The 23814-nt window shown below is 43.1% G+C and overlaps 1 protein-coding gene across 1 annotated transcript in view; it reads left to right on the top strand.

Annotated features, from left to right (window-relative positions):
- Window positions 1-23814, top strand: part of LOC139665624 (bridge-like lipid transfer protein family member 1) — a gene marked incomplete at its 5' end in the record, with an annotated part of 75889 nt that overhangs the window by 36201 nt on the left and 15874 nt on the right. The window contains 27 exons of the mRNA XM_071544706.1: window positions 1065-1328; window positions 2159-2252; window positions 4585-4635; window positions 5253-5459; window positions 6574-6809; window positions 6917-7161; window positions 8550-8655; window positions 9343-9440; window positions 9592-9780; window positions 9953-10121; window positions 11371-11582; window positions 12350-12433; window positions 13246-13444; window positions 13662-13721; window positions 13884-14110; window positions 15031-15207; window positions 15851-15981; window positions 16113-16236; window positions 16818-16930; window positions 17594-17684; window positions 18204-18263; window positions 20669-20937; window positions 21149-21364; window positions 21480-21660; window positions 22329-22518; window positions 22941-23102; window positions 23248-23387. Of these exons, the coding sequence (XP_071400807.1) occupies window positions 1065-1328; window positions 2159-2252; window positions 4585-4635; window positions 5253-5459; window positions 6574-6809; window positions 6917-7161; window positions 8550-8655; window positions 9343-9440; window positions 9592-9780; window positions 9953-10121; window positions 11371-11582; window positions 12350-12433; window positions 13246-13444; window positions 13662-13721; window positions 13884-14110; window positions 15031-15207; window positions 15851-15981; window positions 16113-16236; window positions 16818-16930; window positions 17594-17684; window positions 18204-18263; window positions 20669-20937; window positions 21149-21364; window positions 21480-21660; window positions 22329-22518; window positions 22941-23102; window positions 23248-23387 (4295 nt within the window). The remainder of the gene's footprint in view (window positions 1-1064; window positions 1329-2158; window positions 2253-4584; window positions 4636-5252; window positions 5460-6573; window positions 6810-6916; window positions 7162-8549; window positions 8656-9342; window positions 9441-9591; window positions 9781-9952; window positions 10122-11370; window positions 11583-12349; window positions 12434-13245; window positions 13445-13661; window positions 13722-13883; window positions 14111-15030; window positions 15208-15850; window positions 15982-16112; window positions 16237-16817; window positions 16931-17593; window positions 17685-18203; window positions 18264-20668; window positions 20938-21148; window positions 21365-21479; window positions 21661-22328; window positions 22519-22940; window positions 23103-23247; window positions 23388-23814) is intronic.

Genomic DNA, 23814 nt, shown 5'->3' with positions numbered 1-23814 from the left:
TTTGTGTATTTTCATATCCTACATATTTGTCAGTCATTTTCTTCTTTGCCTCAATGTGTTCTGCTGCTGTAATCTTGCACACCCTGAATACATGTGTAATGTAATGTAAGTCATATGTTTTAATTAATTTCATTTTCATTTACATATTTTTGCTTAATATGCTGTAATGTCAGTTGTGTCATGTTTAATACCCCCCATTTTCTCTCTCTTAATTGTATTCTAGATTCATTCACTCTATCCTGATATTACTTTTCCCCAAGGAGTTCATTAAGTATAAGATAGTAGCTTGTAGTGGTGTGACAGTCTTCCCACAGAAGGTGCCTTGATATAATGATGGAATGGGCCCTTAAGGGTCTTTTATGTCTTTTTTTTATATCATGCTGCAGTGGTTTTAAAGAACCACATTTAGGTGTATATGCAAATTAATTTTGATGATGTCACACAATGGGAGGACAAACTTCTGGGTTCTTCTGCCATACAGTGATGGTGATATATATCGCTAAATCTTTTTATGATCACCTGCTGTAGCATCTTACAATAAATCACACTGATATATGAGCAGTGCTTCTATGTTTGTATGTAAAATGCTAGAGCAGTGGTTCTCAACGTGGGGTCCGGGGACCACCAGGGGTCCTTGAGGGGGTTCCAGGGGGTCCACAGCAAATTGATTAAACTTCACCATTATTTCATTTACACAATTAGAGAATGTAGAAGAATGACTACTTTGATCGTAGTTTCGCTGTTATCTCTCTACCGACAATACAGATAGTCATGGAATTATGGACAAAATCATATCTGACAATAAAAATATTTGGGTCCGAGAGATAAAGTCTCATCAAATGGGGGTCCATGGCCTTAATGTGGACTAAATTAGGGGTCCTTGATAGGAAAAAGGTTGAGAATCACTGTGCTAGAGGATGTGTTTGCTAATGTTATTGTATTCTCCATAGAAGAGAAGGCAGCTGACCAACCAGGGAGTCGAACAGCTAAGATCACATTCAGCTACACTGACAAATATTCAGGTCTATATGTCATCGCCGTGATATCTTCCTCCTTCCATTCAGACGGTGGGCGCCGGCCCTCGGAGCCGTTCTGCAGGGTGATCTTCGAAAACGAGCAGCAGGAGCCGACCACGCCCAGCAAGCCCCCGGGCGCGGGCGGGCGGCGCCGCAGCCTGGTGAGCTCCGAGCCGCAGCACGTCACCCTCATCGTGTTCGGCATCGGCATGGTGAACCGCACGCACCTGGAGGCGGACATCGGCGGGCTCACCATGGAGGCGGAGCTGAAGAAGATCCACGGCAGCTTCACCCTGAAGGAGAAGATGAAAGGTGAGGCGGTGAAATTCATCTTTTAGTGGATAAATAAATATGGGTCATCTGCCTCACTGGCTGGTAGTTTTTTTAGTTGATAACATTTGATTGGCTTGATTATATACAGTCTTTGGTCTATGTCTGTTCATATTTGGGCTGAACAATTCATCAAAATTTTATCGAATCGCAATATGGCCTACTGCAATTTTCAAATCGCAGGAGGTGCAATATTTATTAAAGGCGAATTGTGTGTCAAAATACCATTTTTCATTAAATATTGTCGTGTTGCAGAGATGTCCTGGCCTACACATCATATTTTACAGGCTTAAGAAAACATCTTTGTTTGGTACAGATCCCCGCAGAAATCACACCATAATCATTTTAATACGTTTTTCAATGAAAATGAGAATAATGATGTAAAAATTATTATTCCCTCTAATATCGCAAATCATATCGCAATCGCAATATCAGTCAAAATAATCGCAATTAGATTTTTCCTCTGCTGGCCACTGTATACACACTGACGACACACCAATCAAATCAAAGCAAATGGCTAGTAGTAGTAGTGACAAGTAGTATTGTCTAACTTTGGTACTCCGCTACCTTGATGGTTAAGCATCCCATCATTAGTGAAAAATGTATGTTATTCCCATGTGGGGACACATAGCAGGTGTGAGACTACCAAAAAGAAAAAAATGAAGACCAAGACAAAAAAGATCGTCCCATCCCTATTACCAACCATTGGCAGACGAGCCAGAAAGTAACATTTTTGGATGCTGCTTGCAACACAGGTGTTTGTATTCTGTTTGAACTCATCTTTTTTTTTTTTTATTGTATTGTGTCCATAGATATCCTGCACCAGAAAATGACAGAGACCTGTGCATCGGCTCACATAGGAGGGGTAAACATTGTTCTGCTGGAGGGGATAACGCCTGACATCCAGTACGTACTCAGAGTCCACTCCCTTTCAATTCAGCCAATTGGATGTTCAAAATTAGTCTTTTGCCATTCAGGTTTTTATGTCCAATCTTGAAATTATAGAGCATAAAGGGCCTGTGATTATTACGTGAATCGCATTTTGAATTGCGGTGGTCATCATCATGGTTTGTTAACTGAACTTTTCTTTCTATACACAGTAATGTTTATATCTCTTTCAAATGAATTTGCATTTGTTAATGAATTAGTAAGTACTTTAATGTAGGATTACTGAAATTGCTGCAGTGTCTTTGGTTTTGCTTTTTACTAATAACTAATGAATGATTTCTAATGCTCTGATTTCATGTTCCTGTGCTAGTGTGTGCCGGCCAAGATAAAGAACATTTTATTTTAACATGGACATGAACATATAGAACTTCCACCGCTTTCAAGTTTTCACAACTCTTAGGTGTAATTCCAACTTCGCAAAAGTGGTTGCGTACTGTTTGTAGACACCCAGTGACATCAAAGTAGTAAATGACGTCAAAGAAGAAAACGTGCCTCTTGAACAGAGAGTACGCAAATGAGTGCTTTAATCTCGAGTGTACAGGTATCTCTGAAAAGCCCTAAATTTGAGCTGAGGTGTAGGAAGAGTGGAGTGCAGTGTTTTCCACAAGCGCTGGCACCCAACAAAAGAGCCAATTACTGTCTCCTTTCCAGCCAGATGCTCTTTTAACAGCGATATTTGTTTTTAATGCAAGCAATTTCCCTGAACACGACCGCCGCAACGACGTTCCGAGACAGAGCCATCCGTCCCCGCGCTTTGCTCCGCTTCATTTTAGCGTTACGAGAAAAAAAGCCTTCGCATCTCACTGAATCGAACAGATCCTAAATACATGAAACTTTCAACACTTGGATATAAAGCACATTTCCCCTACTTCTGCCAGTTTGATTCGACTCAGCACGCTGCGCTGGCAATCTCCAAGGATGATTAATTAAGCAATAACCCGAGCACAACAGGCTCCAGTACAGAATTAAATCTCACTTCAGAGCAGATAGTTAGCAGCTGTTTCATCTTTAGATACTGTCTTCCAGACCTAGTTTGCAGGTTACGTTTGTAACACCGCTCCTCTGAGCCAGACCTACTTATTGTAGTTTAATACCTGTTTTCTTAATGTACCTAATACCTACTGTTCATTGACTTCTCTGCCAATGATGAATTTTTTTGTTTGTAATACCTTTATTTTCAAAACCACACAAATATTAACAAGTGCTCTTGCGCTTTGACAACACATTATGTAATAACACCGCATTGTGTAATAACACCGCATTATGTAATAACACCGCATTATGTAATAACTCGACAAAATGTAATACATTTTCACTTCATTATGTAATAACACCCGCATTTTGTAATAATCTGCCGCATTCTGTAATACACAGCCTGAATGCAATATGTAATAAATTTCCCCACATTTTGTAAGAAATTATTACATATTGCGTTGGTTATTAAAAATACAGGAGTTGCACTTTTTTTTGATGAAAATGTAATAATACGGTGCATTATGTAATAACCAACCAAAATGGATGTCTTCATTCATAAAAATCGTTATAACATTATAACAACAATGTTTATTTTATGCATTCTAGCATGAATCATACTGACTCAAAATTCATTTTACTATAAAAAGATACTATTAGTTCAGTAGATTAGTAGTATCTTTCATTGGTCAAAACGATATTAAATGCAGGGAAATTTATTACATATTGCGTTCAAGCTGTGTATTACAAAATGCGGCAGATTATTACAAAATGCGGGTGTTATTACATAATAAAGTGAAAATGTATTACATTTTGTTGTGTTATTACATAATGCGTTGTTACACACTTCTATGCATGATTGTAGTGAGTGAAACTACATTGAGTTTATTGGTATGTGGATGTCCAGCACACCACCCTTATGTCATTAATTGTATATATAATATATTTTAGTGATAGTAGTAAAAATAGTAGTAACATTTTTAAGTCTTCCATAAATGCTCAACACTATATCTAAACCATACAGTTTTTGAAGTAAAAGCATTAGAATTACTCAAAAATGACAATTATTTTGAATGGAATCAAGGTGTCAGAATGCATGAAAAGACACCAAAATAGAGCTTGTTCCTATAGATATATATATATTAAAAAAAAACTGTGTGGAGCATGACCCTCCTGGCTCCTCACTGTGCTTGTGGAAAACCTTGTGGATGCTTTCAGCTAATGGTGTCTCTCCGAACTGTTTCACCCTCTCTTCTGCTCTTCTTTCTCTTACATCCCCCCCCCCCCCCCCGGCTTTCTCTTCCAACTACTTGCATAGACTGGAGGATTTCCCCACATCTCCCACCAGCACAGCTAAACAAGAGTTTCTGTATGTTACTGCTGCCGTTCAGGGCTTAATTACATGCATCGCAAATCCAAACCCGCCCTAAATGCACATCGTTCATTTGTCTGAGTCACCTGTCATCCACGTGTTCAGTGAACAATTTCTCAGAAGTCTTTTCTTGCCCAGACATTATGTGTGTGTGTGTGTGTGTGTGTGTGTGTGTATAAAGCCACTTTCATCAATTACAGAGAGAACTTGGGGCACCCAGCCCTGTTAATTTTATGAAAGCAGAAAGTTGGCTTGTTATTGTGCTTTTTTTTTTTTTTTTGAGAATCACTGCATTCTCATCTATGTTGTGCTCCCTTCCTCATGTTTATATCATCTATTTCACCCATTTCAGTTCACCTCATCTGTGTATTGTAGCCTTGATTGTTACGGCCTCATGCCAGTTTTACATTCATAAGTCATCTAGGTGTGTAGGACTTGGTGTATTTGCTACAAGAGGCAGAAATACTGAATGCTGTCCTGAATGTGCATGATGTTTCAGTGTTTCTCTGTTCATTGCCAGTCACTCCACATCCACTGATACCTCCACATCACCTGCAGATGAATCGAATCTCAGTCGCCGTCGCCCATTCCCGCTTTACCCCTCTGCGTTTCAGGACGGTGGTGAAATGCAACATCGCCAAGTCTCAGGCCCTGTACAGCGCCCAGCGGGGGCTGAAGACCAACAACGCGGCCGTCTTCAAGGTGGGCGCCATCATGATCAACATCCCCCAGCACCCGGCCACCCTGCACAGCATGATGGTCCGCAGCTCGCACCAGCTCTCCAAGCAGATCTCCGACCTCATCCGCCAGCCCTCCAACATGTGCGTTTGGTTTATTTACCACCCTTTTTTTTGTTTTTATTTACGCAGACAGACCAATTACGAGCAAAATCTCATTTAGGAGGGAAATGCTGAACATTACAACAGAGGCCAACTCATATGCGCTATTACGCAATGTATAAATCATTGTATATTCAATTTCACCCCCTTTTGCACAATGAAGTGTCTCAATACTTAAAAATCCGTATTTGAAGGAAAAAGGAAAAAACAGGCGGCTCTAATATTTTATACACTCATCCAGTCCTAATCTATCCTTAATAAAAACCTCATAAAAAAAGCTAACAGTCAAGTGACAGTTGCGTTTTACATACAGTACTGTGCAGAAGTCTTAGGCATATGTCAAAGAAATCCATAAAGCGAAGATGCTTTCAAAACTAATGAAATGAAAAGTTTCTGAATATCGAAAATTTACAATAAACAGCAGTGTACTGACACTAATGCAGAAAACAAATAAACATCTAAGACTTCTAAGAAATGTATCTAAAAAATGCCTAAGACTTTTGCATAGTATGTGAATATTCCAATATTATTTGGGGTACTTGACTGTTCTGCTTAAGATGTGGCGCATTGAAATATACGCATTTAAAGTAGGCAAGAAAACTCATATCATGTTTATTAAAATGCTGGGACATGCCAGTATGAGGCATGTAAACAATGAATCCAGTTTACTGTTGTTTTCACAGCCTGTGTTCGTTCTGCTTACATGGTAATATTCGGAATATTATGTATACAGTTGTAGCTGTGATTGGGATAGGGAAATGCATAAAGAGTTTATCCAGAATTTGATTTTTGTTGGAATAAGAGCCAGTATCTCTGCGTGATAACACACTCTCTGACCAACTAAGCAGCAGCATACAGCTTTCCAATGTTTTATTCAGTTTGCAAACAGCATGCCTCATAAGGTTTGGAATAAGTGCGGAAGGTCTTGGTATGGTATTTGAAGCTGAATCCAGTCCAACTCCATTCATTCCAGGATCTGCATTAACAAAGCTGCAGTTTCTCATGATTTCAAAGCCTCCAGTCCGACCGCCGCCTCGCACAGACGTGAGCCGATCTTGACCCGGACCGTGTTTTGTCCCCCCCCCCCCCCTCTCAGTCCGCCCCCCAACAGGGAGGACACCCCCACCCCCCAGCCCTCCGACAAGGCGTCCAGCATCAACCAGACGCCCGTGGAGGCCAACGAGTTCCCCCAGCTGCCCGAGGGCCTGGAGAAGAAGCCCATCGTCCTCAAGTTCAGCGCCATGATGGACGGCATCACCATCGGCGCCGCCCTGCTGCCCTCGCTAAAGGCCGAGTACAAAATGGGCCGCATGAAGAGCCACGGCATGACAGGTGTGTGTGTGTGTGTGTGTGTGTGTGATATACTTACCTGGGGCATCCCTAGTCCCGGAAGAATCGACTCCCTCATGTTCCGACGCCCCCCTTCCCTCCCCCCCCAGGCGCACAAACCAGTTTCACCTTCGAGCTGCCGAACCACAAGCTGTGCTTCCAGTCCAAAGTGTCGCCGGTGGACATGTCCACCATGCCGCCGTCGGCCAGCCTCAACCTGCCGCCGGTCACCATGTCGGGCGAGTACATCATGGAGGAGCACGAGAGCCACTCGGACCAGGGCTGGGCGCCCGACGACTTCCCGTCCAAGCAGGGGAACTACCTGCAGGGCAACTACCTGCGCTGTGTGGCCGAGGTAGGAGGCCGCGTTCGTGTTCGTGTCCCAGGGCAACAGCAGTTTCCAGTCAAAAACATCCCCATAGGTTAACCTTGAGTTGGCTGAGTTTTACAATTTACAATTTACAATTTCACATTTGGCAGACGCTTTTATCCAAAGCGACTTACACATGAGATTTTCAAACAACACAAGCAAGGTTCTAGTTAGGAGAGAACAACGAGAGTAAGTGCTATAAAGCTAAGTTCTGGTCCAACAGGACATAGGTGCTACGAGGCAGTGCTACAAGGCAGTGCTATGAGGCAATGCATAGAGTGCATAGAAGCACATTTTTTTTTTTTTTTTTTTTTTTTTGGTTACCCGGGCCATTAGGTGAGAAGGTATTCGCTAAAGAGCTGGGTCTTTAGCCTTTTCTTAAGGATTGAGAGGGACTCTGCGGATCGAATGGAGTTTGGCAACTCGTTCCACCACCGGGGAACCACAGAAGAGAAGAGTCTGGCTAGAGACTTAGGGCCTTGCTGTGATGGCAGTTTTGGTGGTGTTTGTTGGTCAAGCAGCTTTATTTATTTTCATTTATTCCTATTTATTTATACTTTTTTATTTATTCTATTTATTTATACTTTTTAATACTTTTCATTTGCTATCCCTGATCGTTTAGTTTAGTTTAGTTTAGTTTAGTTTAGTTTAGTTTAGTTAAAGGCTTGGGAAGATATGGAAAGCTACGGGGAAGATAAAGGTCACCTATTTCTTTACTTTTAATTTCCCTTTCTCTTTTTGTTTGTTTTTGATATTGTTCCAAATCTCAAGAAACAATCCTATACTTTTTGTATAAATGTCTTGTATCTGTGAAGATATGTAAATATAATTTTATATTTTTTTTTCATATAAATGAAAATGAGCACTGACACAATAATATACTGTATGTATAAGATGCTTTGGCTCAATAAAAAATATTTGAAAGATAGTTTAGTTTAGTTTAGGGCACAGATTCAAAAGAAAAACATTATGCAACATAATAGTGAATGGAGACGGAATATAATATATAGAGATTGGGATTTGAAAACTACTACTAAAAAACAAAAACGCCAAAAAAGACAATCAAAACCAATAAAATAGTGCAGACCAATACATAAAGGGACAAAAGAAAAAAGAAAGAAAAAACACACAAAACAAAAAACGCAGGTGGTGTATATATTATGGCGGGTAGTGATTATGTTATTGCGTTGCTATATTGGACCAAAAACAGCTGAATAATTTGCCTCTTGGATGAATTTAAGCTGGACCAGATTCTAATGTGTAAATTGTTCCCAAAAAAGCGGTCCTCTGAATCGAATCTATTATTCCTAAATCAGTGGACTTAGTGTTTTCCTTGGTGCCGGTCGACCCTAACTGCCTCCTGTGATTTGCAGATCGGCTCTTTCGAGCACAACCTGACCACAGATCTGCTCAACCACCTGGTCTTCCTGCAGAAGGTGTTCATGAAGGAGGTGAACGAGGTCATCCAGAAGGTGTCAGGTAACCCAGGACCAACACACACACACACACACACACACACACACACACTTGTTTGTTAGGGTTTAGAATTAAAATTCCACTTGCTCCTGTTGAGAGCAGTTTCAGTGTTTCTACATCCTATATGGCAACACTAACACATAGAAACTATACAAAACTATCCTTTTCCTTGCGGCTGCACTGGCCCAGTTTCCCCCTCGGATCAATAAAGTTAATCTAATCTTAAACGTTGGACCGTTCCCCATAGTACTCCACAGCCTACAGCTGCCACTTGTGGGGAGTTGAAATAAAGCGTTTTCCCCCTCGAAACAACGCACAAGGTGAGACACGCTGGCACAAATCAAATCAAGTCAATTTCCACAACAATACTGATAGTAATTTGTTTAATTCAATACGCTTGATCAGTGTAATGACCCAACAGAGAGAACAGAGAGTTGTGATGTCAGATTAGGGTGAAGAATAATGAGAACTGTGTAGCTGTAGGCTGAGCATATTGCAGGCAGTTGCAACAGGGAACAGTCTTTGAACGCAGTTGGAGCGGAAATGAAAATTTTATTCCACTTCAGCAGATATTAGCGCTCGCCCCCCACGCGTACACACACCCCACCACATCACACACGTTATCTATCTAGTCTATTTGTTGGAACTTGTGAGCTTGACGTGTGTGTGTGTGTGTGTGTGTGTGCGCAGGAGGAGAGCAGCCCATCCCGTTGTGGAACGAGCACGACATCTCGACCGATGCAGACAAGCCCAAAATCCTGCTGTATTCGCTCAGCCTCATGTTCAAGGTATCTCCTGTTCCTGTTTCCTCCAGGATAATAACACAAAGGAAATCTGTCGCACTCCTTTTAAGCAACCGGGTGACGTTTTTTTGTGTCTTGTTAACGGAAGTCAAGCTTTGAAAAAAAAACGTCCACATGCCGCTTTCCTCTTCCCCAGGGCATCCAGATGACAGCGACCACTCCCTCCATGCGGGCGGTGCGCTTCGAGACGGGCCTGATCGAACTGGAGCTGTCCAACCGGATCCAGTGCAAGACCCAGCCCGGCGGCAGCAGCAGTTACCTCAAGCTGTTCGGCAAGTGCCAAGTGGACCTCAACCTGGCCCTCGGACAGATAGTCAAGCACCAGGTACAGACCAAAACCCTCATACTAGAGAAATAAGTGGTCCTGCTCCTGTTTATATCTGTGCCAACCTGCTTCGATGCAACCACGGTTTACAGAATCCACATATTTCCAAAGGTAAGGGTGCTTGATATGATAGACGGCGATCTGACCCCCCCCTCCCTCCTCCACTATACAGGTGTACGAAGAAGCCGGCTCAGACTTCCACCAGGTGGCGTACTTCCGGACCCGGATCGGCCTCCGGAACGCCCTGCAGGAGGAGATCAGCGGCTCCTCGGACAAGGAGGCCGTCCTCATCACGCTCAACAGGCCCATCGTTTTCGCCCAGCCGGTGGCGTTTGACAGAGGTTCAGTTTGCTTCGTGACAGAAATAATAACGTCTGCATCAAACCAAAAAGATTGTCTCCGTTCAAAATTTGGACGCTTACTTCACCGTACAGATTTGCATACCTCCAGTTCGCCAATGCACACACGCAGGACAGAAAGTCATCTCTAACAGTTGAACCCAAAAAGCGATTAAAAGACTTCCTTTCAACACAATAACATTCACACTGCAGTTACACAGCTTTAAACCTCTTCCTCCCTGCCGCCCCCGCCACTGGGTCCATCCCAGGTTGCATGGCCAAGCTTTGTTCAAACCCACAGACCTTTATTTATATTCTAGTCAAGATAACAAGTTTTCCAAAGACACCAAATATGTCATGCTGAATTACAGGGAAACATGTATAACATCTAGATTTTTTTCCATTTGATGTAATGGTGCAGCCATAAAAACATGGCGTCTTGTATTTGAATATTTAATTCAATATAAGCAGCTAGAGCTTTTCTTCTAACTTTTAAGCTACTTAAGGGGAAATTTAAGGGTGAAGTTAGGTAAAGTCAGGGTACAACGGGTTAAAGGGGGGGGGGGTATCCTAGGATGTGGCAATTCTTATTATTTATGGTGATTTTGGTTCTTGGAGGTGTGAAGTAATCACAGTAAAAAAAATGTAATCATGTTACTATGCCATTTCCCCACAGTCACCAACTATAAAACACGCCCCCTTGTACAAGCCAGTCAGCTTTTGCTCCAGTGTCTATGTAGACATCACAATATATGCAAGTCTCAGGCCATAGATAATCAGAAATCTGATGCCAGCTGGTCTCAGTGCAGTGTGAGTGTTACTGTGCTGGAAGGGCCTGCTTTAATCGCGTTTTGAATTCTACTGTTGGAGATTGCTTTGCCCCTCTGGATGTGTATTGGAGAGCAGCGCGCTCAGCAAACTGGTACTTTACATACCATACATGGTCACTTACTTCACTGCAGAGCTTGGCAATAACTAGGAAAATAAGACCCAGGTTGAAAATAACTGGAATTTCTGTATCCAATACTGAAAATATATGCATTCATGGTCCCCTAATGTCCTTTGGATAAATGGATCCAGGAAATTGAATATGATCATTTCTGTGGAATGTATTGCTATCTTACCATCGATGCCCACTCCTGGGATAACCTCTTGAACAGGAATCCATTTGTTAAACTAGAGGAAAAAATCAACCCCAAATTATCATAAAACTTTCTCCTGATTTATTTATTATGGCGTTCCCCTCCTGCAGCCGTGCTCTTCTGGCTCAACTACAAAGCGGCGTACGACAACTGGAACGAGCAGCGGCTGGCCCTCAACAAGGACATCCACATGGCGACCAAGGAGGTGGTGGACAAGCTGCCGGGCATCCAGCAGACCTCGGCCCAGGCCTTCAGCACCCTCTTCCTGCAGCTGACCGTCAACGACCTGGGCATCTGCCTGCCCATCACCAACACGTCCCAGGTAACTCGCCGGGCTCGGCTTTAACACTCCACGATCCATGTTCCTTTACATTGTAGACGGCGCATAGGGCATTTTACTTCTGTGCTTAGGCTCATGTTTTGCGCTACAAATAGGCAACAGCGCTGTTCAAAATTTCACAAGATGCAGGTAATGTCAGCACAGAGCTAAAATGTCTCGTGTGCAGCTTTGTCACCTTTGATTTGCATTTTTAATACCGTGGGTCGATGTGTAGCAGTGTTTCAACGTGCTCCACAAGAGCCACGGTTTACAGATGTGTTGTATTGAGCATATAATTTGTGCACTTTACATATAATCTTTCTTTAAAATCAAGTTGTTTTTAATTTAATTTTTTTTTTTTACTGTCTGTGTTGAAATCGCAATGCTTTCATCAGGAGCCACATGTAACTAAAGCAAAGTTTAACAGTAAATGGGAATGCAGGCTTCTTTTTGTCAAATCATGAAATCATGACATCATGCCGTCCCTTCTCTTGTCAGAAAGTGATCATATCATCTCCATTGGCGCTTGGCAAGCCTCTACTGTACCAGTGATCATGATATTCATTGCTTTTATTTGTAGCTCTCTAAAAAAAAAAAAACAACAACACAATTGTCATCTTGTTCTTTATGTTCATAAAAAGAACAATTCCTCTGTTATCCTCATCAGTTTTCATGTTATATCCATAGTGAGGTATATACCAGTTGTAATGTTATACTTATGTCCATAGAGACAAGATATACCAGCTGTTATGTCGTACTTATTTCCATAGAGAGGACAAGTACCAGTTACGGAGGGCATCCGCTCTGAAGCTGGGGCCAGCACATCAGTAGGCCGGCATAAAAATGCACAAAAAGTAACCTACAATTTATTCCATCTCTTGTAATCGCTTGTGTTGTGGAACAATGACTTGCTATAATCAATACTCTTCTTTCAAACCTGTCATAAGTACACAGTATCATAGCTGTACTTTTGTTTAAAAAAGGCAGGTCACACCACTTTGTAACAGTCACATTTTGCTTCACGGGAACTGGCATAACAACTGAGCTTGACGTGGTGTTTGAGGTCTTTGGGGTTTTTAACTACTTAATGATAAAAAAAAAAGGGGTTATGCCAGTTGGTGGCCAAGGTATTCAGATTGCTATTGTTATAAGGGAATTCAGTGATTATTATCAGCCTAATCTTCCATGACATGCATTAAATCATAACCGCAAATTGTCACACACTGCACTAGGTGTAATGATACACAGTGGTGTACATGGCAGGCTCTATCTAAGTCTTTCCGAGGGGCAAAGCTTTTCCCACCCTACAATCGAACACAATCTAACACCCTGAAAAGCTTGGTAACATTTCATTCATAGGTTTAGTCTATAATTTGCAATTTATACACTAGCTGCAAAAAGATAACGACAATTTTAATCTTAATTTGAGGTCTTATCTGTCACGTCATAGGTCAGAAGTTGAGTGTAAGATGTATTCATTTTCAAAGTGGATATACAGTATATGGCAGGCTGAATGAAGTGTTACCAGCTCACCCCAAGTCTGCCTTTTCCCCAACACATGGAAGTGGGTTCTTTTTCCCTGTACTGCCCCCTAACCTGAGGCCCGGCTAACCCGCCTCCCCTCCCCTCCCCTCCCCTCCCCTCCCCTCCCCCGCCCCTCCACCAGGCCAATCACAGCATCGACTTCGACACCGGCTCCGCCCTGGTCCTGACCATCGAGAGCACGCTGATCACCGCCTGCTCCTCCGAGTCGCTGGTCAGCAAAGGCCACTTCAAGAACTTCTGCATCCGCTTCGCCGAGGGCTTCGAGACCTCCTGGGACGACTGGAAGCCCGAAATCCGGGGGGACATGGTCATGAACGCTTGTGAGTGACACAGCATGACACAATGAAGGAATGGAAAAGGAAGTTCCTATGTCGGTGATGATAATAATGTCATTTCAAAGCATAAAAAATAGCAAAAAGTACTGTAGGGACGCATTATTGTTTGATTAATTTGATTCAGTGGGTAGAAATGGAGAATTCCTATGTGACAATTCTGAAATATGAATTGTTTGTGTGTCTGTGTGCGGTCTGTATGTAGGTGTAGTCCCTGACGGCACATATGAAGTATGTTCCAGGACTACAGGGCAACCGTCTGCAGGCAAGTTCTTATTACTAAGCTCTTCAGTTCATAAAATATGGATCAAGCCCCAAAGCTCCGTTCCGACAGAAGCAATGAGCATGAGACAACTGTGTTTAATTCTAATTGAATCTGCGTCCTCTTCTCCCACGTTCTTCTTTCCCCCTCCCTCCCCGAAAACAGAGAGCAGCAGCGCCGGCACCTGGACCCTGAACGTCCTGTGGAAAATGTGCGGCATCGACGTGCACATGGACCCCAACATCGGCAAGCGGCTCAACGCCCTGGGCAACACGCTCACCTCGCTGACGGGCGAGGAGGACGTGGACGACATCGCCGACCTGAACTCCGTCAACATGGCGGACCTTTCGGACGAGGACGAAGCGGACACCATGTCGCCCACCATCCACATGGTCAGTCAGCAACGTGTGTGTGTGTGTGTGTGCGCATTGTGCATACCAGCTCGCAATTTGGTTTAGGACCAGCACTGAGATACATTGGATACACTGCCTCTGTTCCACTTCTACTGCTGCTGGCAGTAGAATTAGAACTGAATTTCCAACAGAACTTTACCTTATTAAATATTAACTAAACCCCAAACCCAAATCTGTGTTGTACTCTATAGAAGGTGACATCTCCTGGCACCAAAGGCCAGCCAATAGCAGATGTTCCGTTCAGTATCCTACGTTCAACCATTAGATGTCAGACTTCACCACAGGTTTGAGTTTGGGGTTTAGTTACTCGTTAAAATATCACTTTCAAATTAGTTGTAATGACACAGTCTAATGTTAAGGGCAAAAATGCAACTGTCATGGTTGCAAACAGTAGACCGAATGTTGTGCTTTGTGTTTCCAATTAGGTAGTTCTTGGAATCTCTTTCAGTAGTCATATAAAAAGATGCTTAAAGAGTAACTAAACCCCAAACCCAAATCTGTGGTGAAGCCTGACACCTAAAAAAAAGTAGGGTACTGCCCATCTGCTATTGGCTGGTCTTTGTGCCAGGTGATGTCACCCTCTATAGAGTACTACAGGTGGTGACATCACCTGGCACAAAGACCAGCCAATAGCAGATGCCAGTTCAGTACCCTACTGTTTTTTTAGGTGTCAGGCTTCACCACAGATTTGGGTTTGGAGTTCAGTTACCCTTTAAAATAAGCAGTTCACTAGTGCTGCAGAACCTGCCACTGATGGTCGTTATGACATTTCATGTTGCAACAATGCATTTGGAGAAATCCCACAGGGCTTACGTTTAAAACAAAGCTTCAGACGCCAAAATCCTTGAGTCCTCCATGCTGCCACGTGTCCATCCATCTGTCCCTGCCGTTGGTTGCAGAGTCCAGAGGGCCCGTTCAGCCCCCGCCTGACCTTAAGGAAGCGTCTGGTAAACCACCTCCTGGGCCTCAGCCCCAGGCCTCAGAGTGTCTCTGTCCCCGCCGACTACTTAAACTGTGCCTCGCCTCGCCCCCGAGCGGGCGGCGTCAGGGCCCAGAGACCCCTCTCCTGGAGCTGTGTATGTAGTCACCCGCAGTGTTAACTCTGTGTTTATTCTCTCTCTGGGCCCACAAAATCACTTCCAAGGTGCCGTTAACATCTCAATCATCTTCAGTTGACGGGTGGGGATTCCAAAATGCTTAGCAATGCTGTTGTATGCCAAAACTCATTTGGCATCGTGTTAGAGAACGGTGGGGCTTCGCATTTGCTTTCACTGCCCTACTCGTTAAGCTTCAGCGGTGGGTGAAAAAAAAAAAAAGTAATTTGTGTCACAGAATTCCCTGTGGCAAGAAGGCTTACTTATTTCTTCTTGCATCCATTAATAATTTCCCTGATTTAGGAACTTTGAGGGGAGAAGCGGTGGAGGTGGAGGTGGTGGTGGTGGTGGTGTCTTCCATTTTGTGATATTTTGTGTTGTATCATCCCTGGTGTGTGGACTGGACTCCACATTAACTTCTCTTGGTTGAATCAAAATCATCAAAAATAATTACCCGGATTTAACAAGGGAAATGTACTAAGAATACATTTACAGCGACTGCCTGGGAGAGTATTTGCAGAAAAAATTGATAATTGGGTTTGATAAGCAGGTTTTTCACTTACTTCTGTAGTCAGTCTGACCGGCCGAATGGGATTGGGCGTGTAACATTTCTGTGACCAAACAGGAGACCATTGACCCCAGGAGGCAGATGGTGATGGGGAACCAGGTGATTGACGCCCGTGGGAGGAAGTTCACCAAGAGGCTGGTGGATATCAGAGAGCTGAACGAACAGGCCAAGGTCATCGACGACCTCAAGTAAGAGATGTTACCTAGATGTTACCTCCATCACTTGTAGAGGGTTTACTCTGAAGGATGTCAGGACGTTCATTGGCCGTCCCGTTGGAGTGTTTGGATTCAAAATGCACACCCTGTTTTCTTGACCTCAGGAAACTGGGGGCCAGCGAGGGCACCATCAACCAGGAGATCCAGCGCTATCAGCAGTTGGAGTCAGTGGCCGTGAACGACATCAGGAGAGATGTCAGGAAGAAACTACGTCGCTCCAGCATGAGGGTGAATGCACATCTTTGCGTTTGAGTACTGCCAGCTTAAAAGTGAAAATGCTACCTGTCATATCTGTCTTATGACAACAGAGCGTTGGCCGAACATGGACTTGTAAGAAACCTGGGGCCAGTTGCATAAAGATCGACCTGGTCTTAGACTTAAATGTGACTTTAAGTCAAACCTGCTATAGACATTTATATTTACATGTTCTACTACTTCTTGGTTGTTGTAGATCTCTAATGTGTTGTTTCTGTCTCTAAAGACTCGCTCTCTTCTTCAGACTATTCACAAAAACCAGAGATTTGCCATCTTGTCTGAAATAGCTTCAGTGTTTAAACTTCCCACTCTGCCAGTTAGGCCGACTCGTTGCCATAACAACAAAGTTCTTAACTCAAGATTAGCCAGGGGGAAGGTGGCTAACATTTCTACCTCAAAATAAGTCAGTTGTAATATTTAAGGAACAGACAGTCTTAATTAGCCTAGTCCAACCTGAGAATCTAAGACCAGTCTAAGGCTTAGACTAGTCTTAAACTAGCTTTATGCAACTGGCCCCTGTTTTGGACTTTGCGTTTGTATGTGTTCCTTACCAGGCGGCCTCTCTAAAGGACAAGTGGGGCCTGGGCTACAAGCCGAGCTACAACCGCTCCAAAAGCATCTCAGCAGCAGCAGGCCGGCCCCCTCTAAAAAGGATGGACCGACAGAGGTAATACAGGAGGGCATGCTGATCCTAGTGTCTTTTTCCACGGTATCATATCTAGAGCTGCAACGATTAATCGATTAATCGATTAGTTGTCAACTATTAAATTAATCGCCAACTATTTTGGCAATCGAATAATTGGTTTGAGTAATTTTTTAAGGAAAATAAGTCAAAATTCTCTGATTCCAGCTTCTTAAATGTGAATATTTTCTGGTTTCTTTACTCCCCTATGACAGTAAACTGAATATCTTTGGGTTGTGGACAAAACAAGACATTTAAGGACGTCATCTTGGGTTTTGGGAAACACTGATCCACATTTTTCACCATTTTCTGACACTTTATAGACCAAACAACTAATCAACAAAATAATCGACAGATTAATCGACAATGAAAATAATCGTTAGTTGCAGCCCTAATCATATCATCACTGAAATGTCACTCTTAAGGGTTTTCAACATCACACATAGCACCTTCAGCAGTGGAATTTTTTTTTTTTTTTTTTTTACTGGAGTCAGAATAATTGAGTAGAAAGAACTGGAAATCCAACTAGATTGATTGACTAGATTTAGACTATACTGATACCCTGTTTTAGCCTGTTATCACCCCATGTCAGTATTTGTATCGGTGCATCTCTTGCCACTGCTTTGTTTCAATTCTCTCTGCCTTCAGTTCCAGAATAGGGGATGTAGATGACTTGCCAGATATCCGCGTGGATGCATCCTCCCCCGGGCCCAGGGTCACCTTCAACATCCAGGACACGGTAATCAAACCTCCACAAGTTCGAACATGCTCACATAATAGAGAAAGCTACAACACTTTAAGGCTTTTATCAGATTTGATTGCGCTGTACAGTAAATCCTCTCTTGATACATTTGTTTTAACCAAACCAAATATTGAATGCTTTTTAGTTTGTTCTTTTATGTTGATGTACATACGTAGGGCCCTCTCATCTCATCCTCCATTTCTATGTGCGTTTGTCAACAATGGGGATTATGTCACGGTGTTGTTGCAGGAATTAAAATATATCATCAGTCAACAGCAGAATGTGCTCAGGCGTTTTCAGTGTAATCACCTGTACACAATAGAGTCGTTTGGGCTATTTAAGCACAGCGACGGCTCTTTTCATCACTGATCATATTTTAAAGACCGCTTGAAGGGAGTAGCCATTGTGCTCAAAGCGCAATATCACCTTCTCCTTGTAAAATGTTTATTCTTTTATTTATTTATTTATTTATTTTTGGATGAGCTACGTTTTGATGTCTCTTTTGTTCAATTAAAGATTAATAATCAGGGCTTGGACTCCACAAACACGCCTGTCAGTCCAGGAGAGGTATTCAAGGTATATGGAACCAAAGATGAAATATAACACATGGGGAAGAATGCCTAACCAAAACCAGATTCTGTTTCCTCTTCTCCTCTGTGATTACCTTGGAAAACGCTCATATGATTTGGAATATGCAAAATTCCAAACAAGATGGTGAAATACTAGCCTCCCCTAGTCTTTTTTTTATATATGCATCCATGTTCAGTTCTACAATAATCTTATATTGAACAGAGATGTGCTTTTTCAGTGTTTTTTTTCTGTTTGTTTGTGTTTTACAACTCCCATTTATTTCACGAGGGAAGTTGTGTCCCTAGTCACATTCCTTATTTATTCCTGGTGCTTATATGTAACAAAGTAAGTTCCCTGCATGATATGAAGACTTACATGTAAATAGATACTTGTAATTGAAATTATGCGTAATTGAAATGACGCTTAATTGCATTATGAAGGCACACGTTCCCATCCTGTCTTGAAATTGCATTACAATCCAAATCAATTTTGCTTCAACCTTAATGTACTTACTGGTTTCCAGCAGCTATGCATGGTTAACTTCTGACCCAAGGCCTGTCAGCTGTATTGTCTTTCAGCCACAGTAGCACCTCATTCACACTAACATCATTAAAAACCCAGTGCAGATAAAAGATCCATCTAGGCTGCCATTTCACAGACACCAATCCAGCTTTAAAGGTGCTATGTGTAGCATTCAATATATCATTGTCACATTAATTGTGACACCTTGGTATAATTACAGTAAACAAATGAGACCATGGTCAACATGATTGTTAGGCTGTATCCCACGCTAGTAGCATTGCAAAGAGGATGTTGCTGCTTGTCCTCCCTCCCCCACCCTTGCATCGCTCCATGTGTATTTTTCTCTTTGACTTTATTGAAGAGGATAAACATGAAGAAGATGATTTTTCCCATCAGCCTTTCACTCCTTCCAACATCTGCCGTTGTGAGAAGTTTTAGCTCCGTTTGCTCCGGAAGAACAGCGCCCGCTTCCTGTTTTGTGCCGTAAAGCAATCGAGCAGATTTCCCGCCAAATCCGCCCAGCTGGCTCACAATGGAAAATGCAGTGTAGAGACAATCTTCTTGGCAATGGTCTCGTTTGTTCATGCTTATTGTAATAATGTCTGAAAATTAATATGTTAATGATTTATTGATGTTAAAATGCTACACCTGATACCGTTTTAAACAACTGTAAAGTGTCAGTAGGCCTCAAAATATTGTAAACTAAATTGTGATTAAAGCCAGGCTCATTTGACTTTCATCAGAAAAAGTTTGCTAAAAATACACTTTTTGATTCAAAAATGAATAATTAAAAAAAATAACTGATTGACCTATGGAGGTTTTGCTGGGTGTATTTTACACCTGTGTTTAAATGAGGCTTGGTGTTTATCTGGGTTGAATGGATCTATCTGCTGTGGGATTTCCCCGCTTGGTGTAAATGATAAAAATCTTTTTCACTAAACGCCTCCAATAATCACTCTTCACAGTTTCTAGTGTTTTTTTTTTTTTTTTGATAACTGACCCGGACTGACTCTGCTCAAGGCTATATGACTAAGCGTTTGCTTGTCTTGTCAATTATTTGGCCTCAAAACCCTCCTGGCACCGACTGACTGAAGAACTTTACCGACTCTAACTGGACTGATGCCTTGCCAGTGGTTTTCTGTTGGCTAATAAACACAGACTTTAGATGGGCAATGAAAGAACATATCAAATGATGTCCATGAGTTGACCCTCTGTACACTTGTGTTGATGTTTAGGAGCAGTCAGCCTTGGGGATCTGTAGTCACATTCAGGCTTTTTCTGTCACTACCGATAGTAGACTTGTAGACTAGTAGACTTTCTCTGGCTTTTTTCATTATCACTGTCTTGAGATCAAGTGTATTTCACCTTCACTCTGTCAAGGTGTTATGACATCCTCATCTTCCTCCTCATCTCACACTGTCTCTCTTTCCTGCCTCCTTACAGAACACGCATGACCGCTCAACTCCTCTAAGAACAATTTCAGGCTGATAGTGTTCTGTGTTATCGGACATATAAACATCCAAAACCATATCATAGATCTACAATGTGCTATTAGATACGCTTTTAGCATTGAAGTCAAAACTCAATGGATCATAAAGTGCCACAAATTCATAAAATAAAATAATTCTTTTGAGCAACGAGCGCCACAGTCCATTTTACAGAACGCTATCTCCTTCAAAATTCGACTCACCATTATGACTTCATGGCTAGCCTCCTACTTAAAGACATCAGCTACATCTACAGCATTTGCTTTTATCAAATTACTCTAATCGTAGCCTTCAGCACTGATGACTCTTAAGTAGGAAGTGACCTCATCAAAGTCATAATGCAGAGTCTTATGTGTCCCCTTGTTGAAATTCTTGACTCTCTAACGCTGCCCTTCTCTGAAGTTCCCTGAGGAGACAGAAACGGACCTGTTGTCAGTCACCATTGACGAGCCACCCCATCCTCATCATCACCATCATCTCCATTCCCCGACCGTTAGCGAGGGCCAGTACACAGTTTTCAGTGCGCCCACCACCCCCGCCGTCTTTTCACCCGCCCTTCCCTTCCAGCACGATGACATGAGGCGCGACGAGCTCTCCTCCTCCTCCTCCGAGGACTCCGACAAGGAGGACGAGTTTGAACACGAGAGGCCGCCTAGCTACCGACGGCCTGTGTGAGTTGTCTTTTTGTTTTTGGCTACTCAAAGCATTGTTATGGTGAATGTTAGATAAAACGAAGCACTGCTACAGTCACTTCGACCAGCCAATAGCAGATGGCCAGTTCAGTACCCTGCTTTTCACCACTAGGTGTCAGGCTTCACCACAGATTTGGGTTTGGGGTTCAGTTCCTCTTTAATTACGTCTCCCTTTCCTCTTTCTTCCCAGCCAAGCGTCTCACAGGAAGTCGTCAGGCTTCGCCGCGGTCAGTCAGCTGTTCAGCGAGCGCTGGCCGAGCACACCTAGCAATCGCAGCTTCATTAGCCCGCCAACTGAGAGAAACATCGACTTCGAGCTGGACGTCCGGGTGGAGATTGACAGCGGCAAGTGTGTCCTGCACCCCACTACCCAACAGCCTGAACATGAGGACATTTCCTTCAGGAGGTACGACGAAACACGCATTCCTAGCCCTGCAAGTACATTGAGATATGTAAACAAATAAAGCGTAAGTAGTGTTTTTTCCCCTGTGACCACACTCTTCTCCTTCTGGCTTTTGTAGGAGTTGTGAGCGCAGCCTCAGGAGTCTGGACCAGGAGTCTCCGCCAAAGAAGAAGAAGCTGCAGCCCACGTACACCTCCACCACCCACCTCCTAGCGGGCAAGAAGTGTCCCTCCTCCCTGCAGACCAAATCCAATGACATGGAGACCACCATCTTCTACATTCCAGGAGTAGACGTTAAGGTCAGCTTCTCTCTCATCACCCAAGTGGTCCACAAGCCTCTGGTGAAAGAACATGATCAGGGATTCATTAGCAGAAATAAAATCTGGATATCCTTTGCCAAACCCAGACTACATGAACTACACTTGAACAAAAAGCACAAACCCTTAGATTGCAGTTTAGGCAAGGTGTGTTCATGTAGCCAGTTTTTGAGCAACACCATTTTTTTCTTTGTATCGTATTTCTCTGCTTCTCCTATATTCTATCTACCATTACAGTCTAAGGGGTTGCACTTCTTCTTCTATATCTTAGAAGTTTTTTTAAAAAGATCCAGTAGTGGTGATATTGGCTTAAAAGTGAGACTGCAGTGCACTGCCTTCAATTCTTACAGCAATTTGTCACATTGCGATGGGTCAGAAAGGGATAAATTTGAAGGTGACATGAACAGAATACATTGTTTGGATTTTGTCAAGCCCTTTCCAAAAATCACATCCAAAAAACCTCAAAACATTTGTGCACTAAATTCCATTTGTGGTCAAACATCTTGCATGTTAGGGTAAAAAGGACATCAACTTAAAATTAAGAGATAGAGATAGATCATGATTCATTTATGAGTATCTTTTTTTCTACTTTGAAACGTGACATCTTCTTTTTCGTCCCCCCCCCCCCCCCCCCCCCCCCCCCCCCCCAGTTGCACTACAACTCCAAGACCCTGAAGACGGAGTCGCCCAACGCCTCGCGCGGATCCTCGCTCCCCCGCACGCTCTCCAAAGAATCGAAGCTGTATGGTATGAAAGATAGCGGCCCTCCAAACCCTCCCAATGCTGTCCAAAGCAAGACTAACTCGCTCCTACCTCCCCCGCCCCCACCTCTTCCATCAGGTACTGAGCATTTCCTCATCCTCACTTGCATGCCCTAGCACCATCCGCAATCACCGCCACTAGAGCGCCGCGCCTCTCCGCTCTGGCCGCGTACATCCGCACTAGGCCCACCTGATCAAATGCATGCAGCTTCGGCCCTTATTTCGCGGCATGATTCCAGAGGGCACCTTTGATCAAGCGGGCTCCTGCGTATTGAAGGAAAGATTGGGTGATTCTCAAAAGACGCCGAAGTCAAAAAGACTACTATTGACCTGACTTCTACTTATTTAAAGTGTATGAAATGCACTTTAAATTAATTTGATTTGACTGATCAAGAAGCTGGTCATTGAACGCCCAAGATCCAAATTGTAAATCCCGCTCAAAAGTGTTGTAGATGACATGTTGTCCAGGCTACTGACATAAACTCCCATGTGTCCCTGCAGCCAAAGGGAAGGGCAGCGGAGGGGTGAAGACGGCCAAGCTGTATGCCTGGGTGGCCCTGCAGACCCTGCCGGAGGAAATGGTCATCAGCCCCTGTCTGCTGGACTTCCTGGAAAAGGCCCTGGAGACCATTCCTATCACTCCTGTGGAGAGGAACTATACAGGTCTGTGTGTTTGTTGGGAGTGTTTCGGTTAAGTGCGACGCAACATCGGGTCTTTATGGATACTGTTCCTCAGAAAACGTTTACAATGGAACCTAGTTGTGTGTCTGGTATTCATAGACGACTCTTGGCTTTGTTCCTCTGTCAGCTGTGGCCTCCCAGGAAGAGGACATGGGTCAGTTTGAGCCGGTGGAGCAGCTGGAGGAGTCCACCACCTCCCTGGTGTCCTCGTCCACGTCGGCCTACTCCTCCTTCCCTGTGGACGTGGTGGTCTACGTCCGAGTCCAGGTACTGACGCACAGCCCGGCTGCACACCCAGCTGCGAGGAGATCAACCTTTTGCTTTTTCAATTTTTGCTTTTTATTTGATTCGTTATCAGAGGAGGCCTAGAGGCTGAAAACGATTTAGTACTTCACAAGAAAAAAAAAAAAGCAAAAATTTTATAAAAATAAGAAAAAATAGACCTGATAATAAATGTATATAGTAGAAATCTTTTTTTTTTCCTATCACATAGATCATCTTGCGATCCCCCACAAAATTATCTTGCGACACTTTAATGGTCATTCATCTGTTTCTCAAAAAGGTCTATAAAATAAGTGACAGAGGACAAGACAGATGCCATATGTGTTACCAGAATGCAGGAGAAGTTATAACAGCTTCACTAGGAAGATAGAGAAATCCTTCCCATCTGTTTCTATCTCTAATGTCCCTTTAG

This window comes from Centroberyx affinis, unplaced genomic scaffold (assembly GCF_046629955.1).
Source record: "Centroberyx affinis isolate AG114_WGS23_722 - 3 ecotype Tasmania unplaced genomic scaffold, CSIRO-AGI_Caff_v1 ptg004638l_1, whole genome shotgun sequence".
In the NCBI taxonomy this organism is placed as follows: domain Eukaryota; kingdom Metazoa; phylum Chordata; class Actinopteri; order Beryciformes; family Berycidae; genus Centroberyx; species Centroberyx affinis.
The sequence above is the reverse complement of the archived record's forward strand: the minus strand, read 5'-3'. Positions and strand labels throughout refer to the sequence as shown.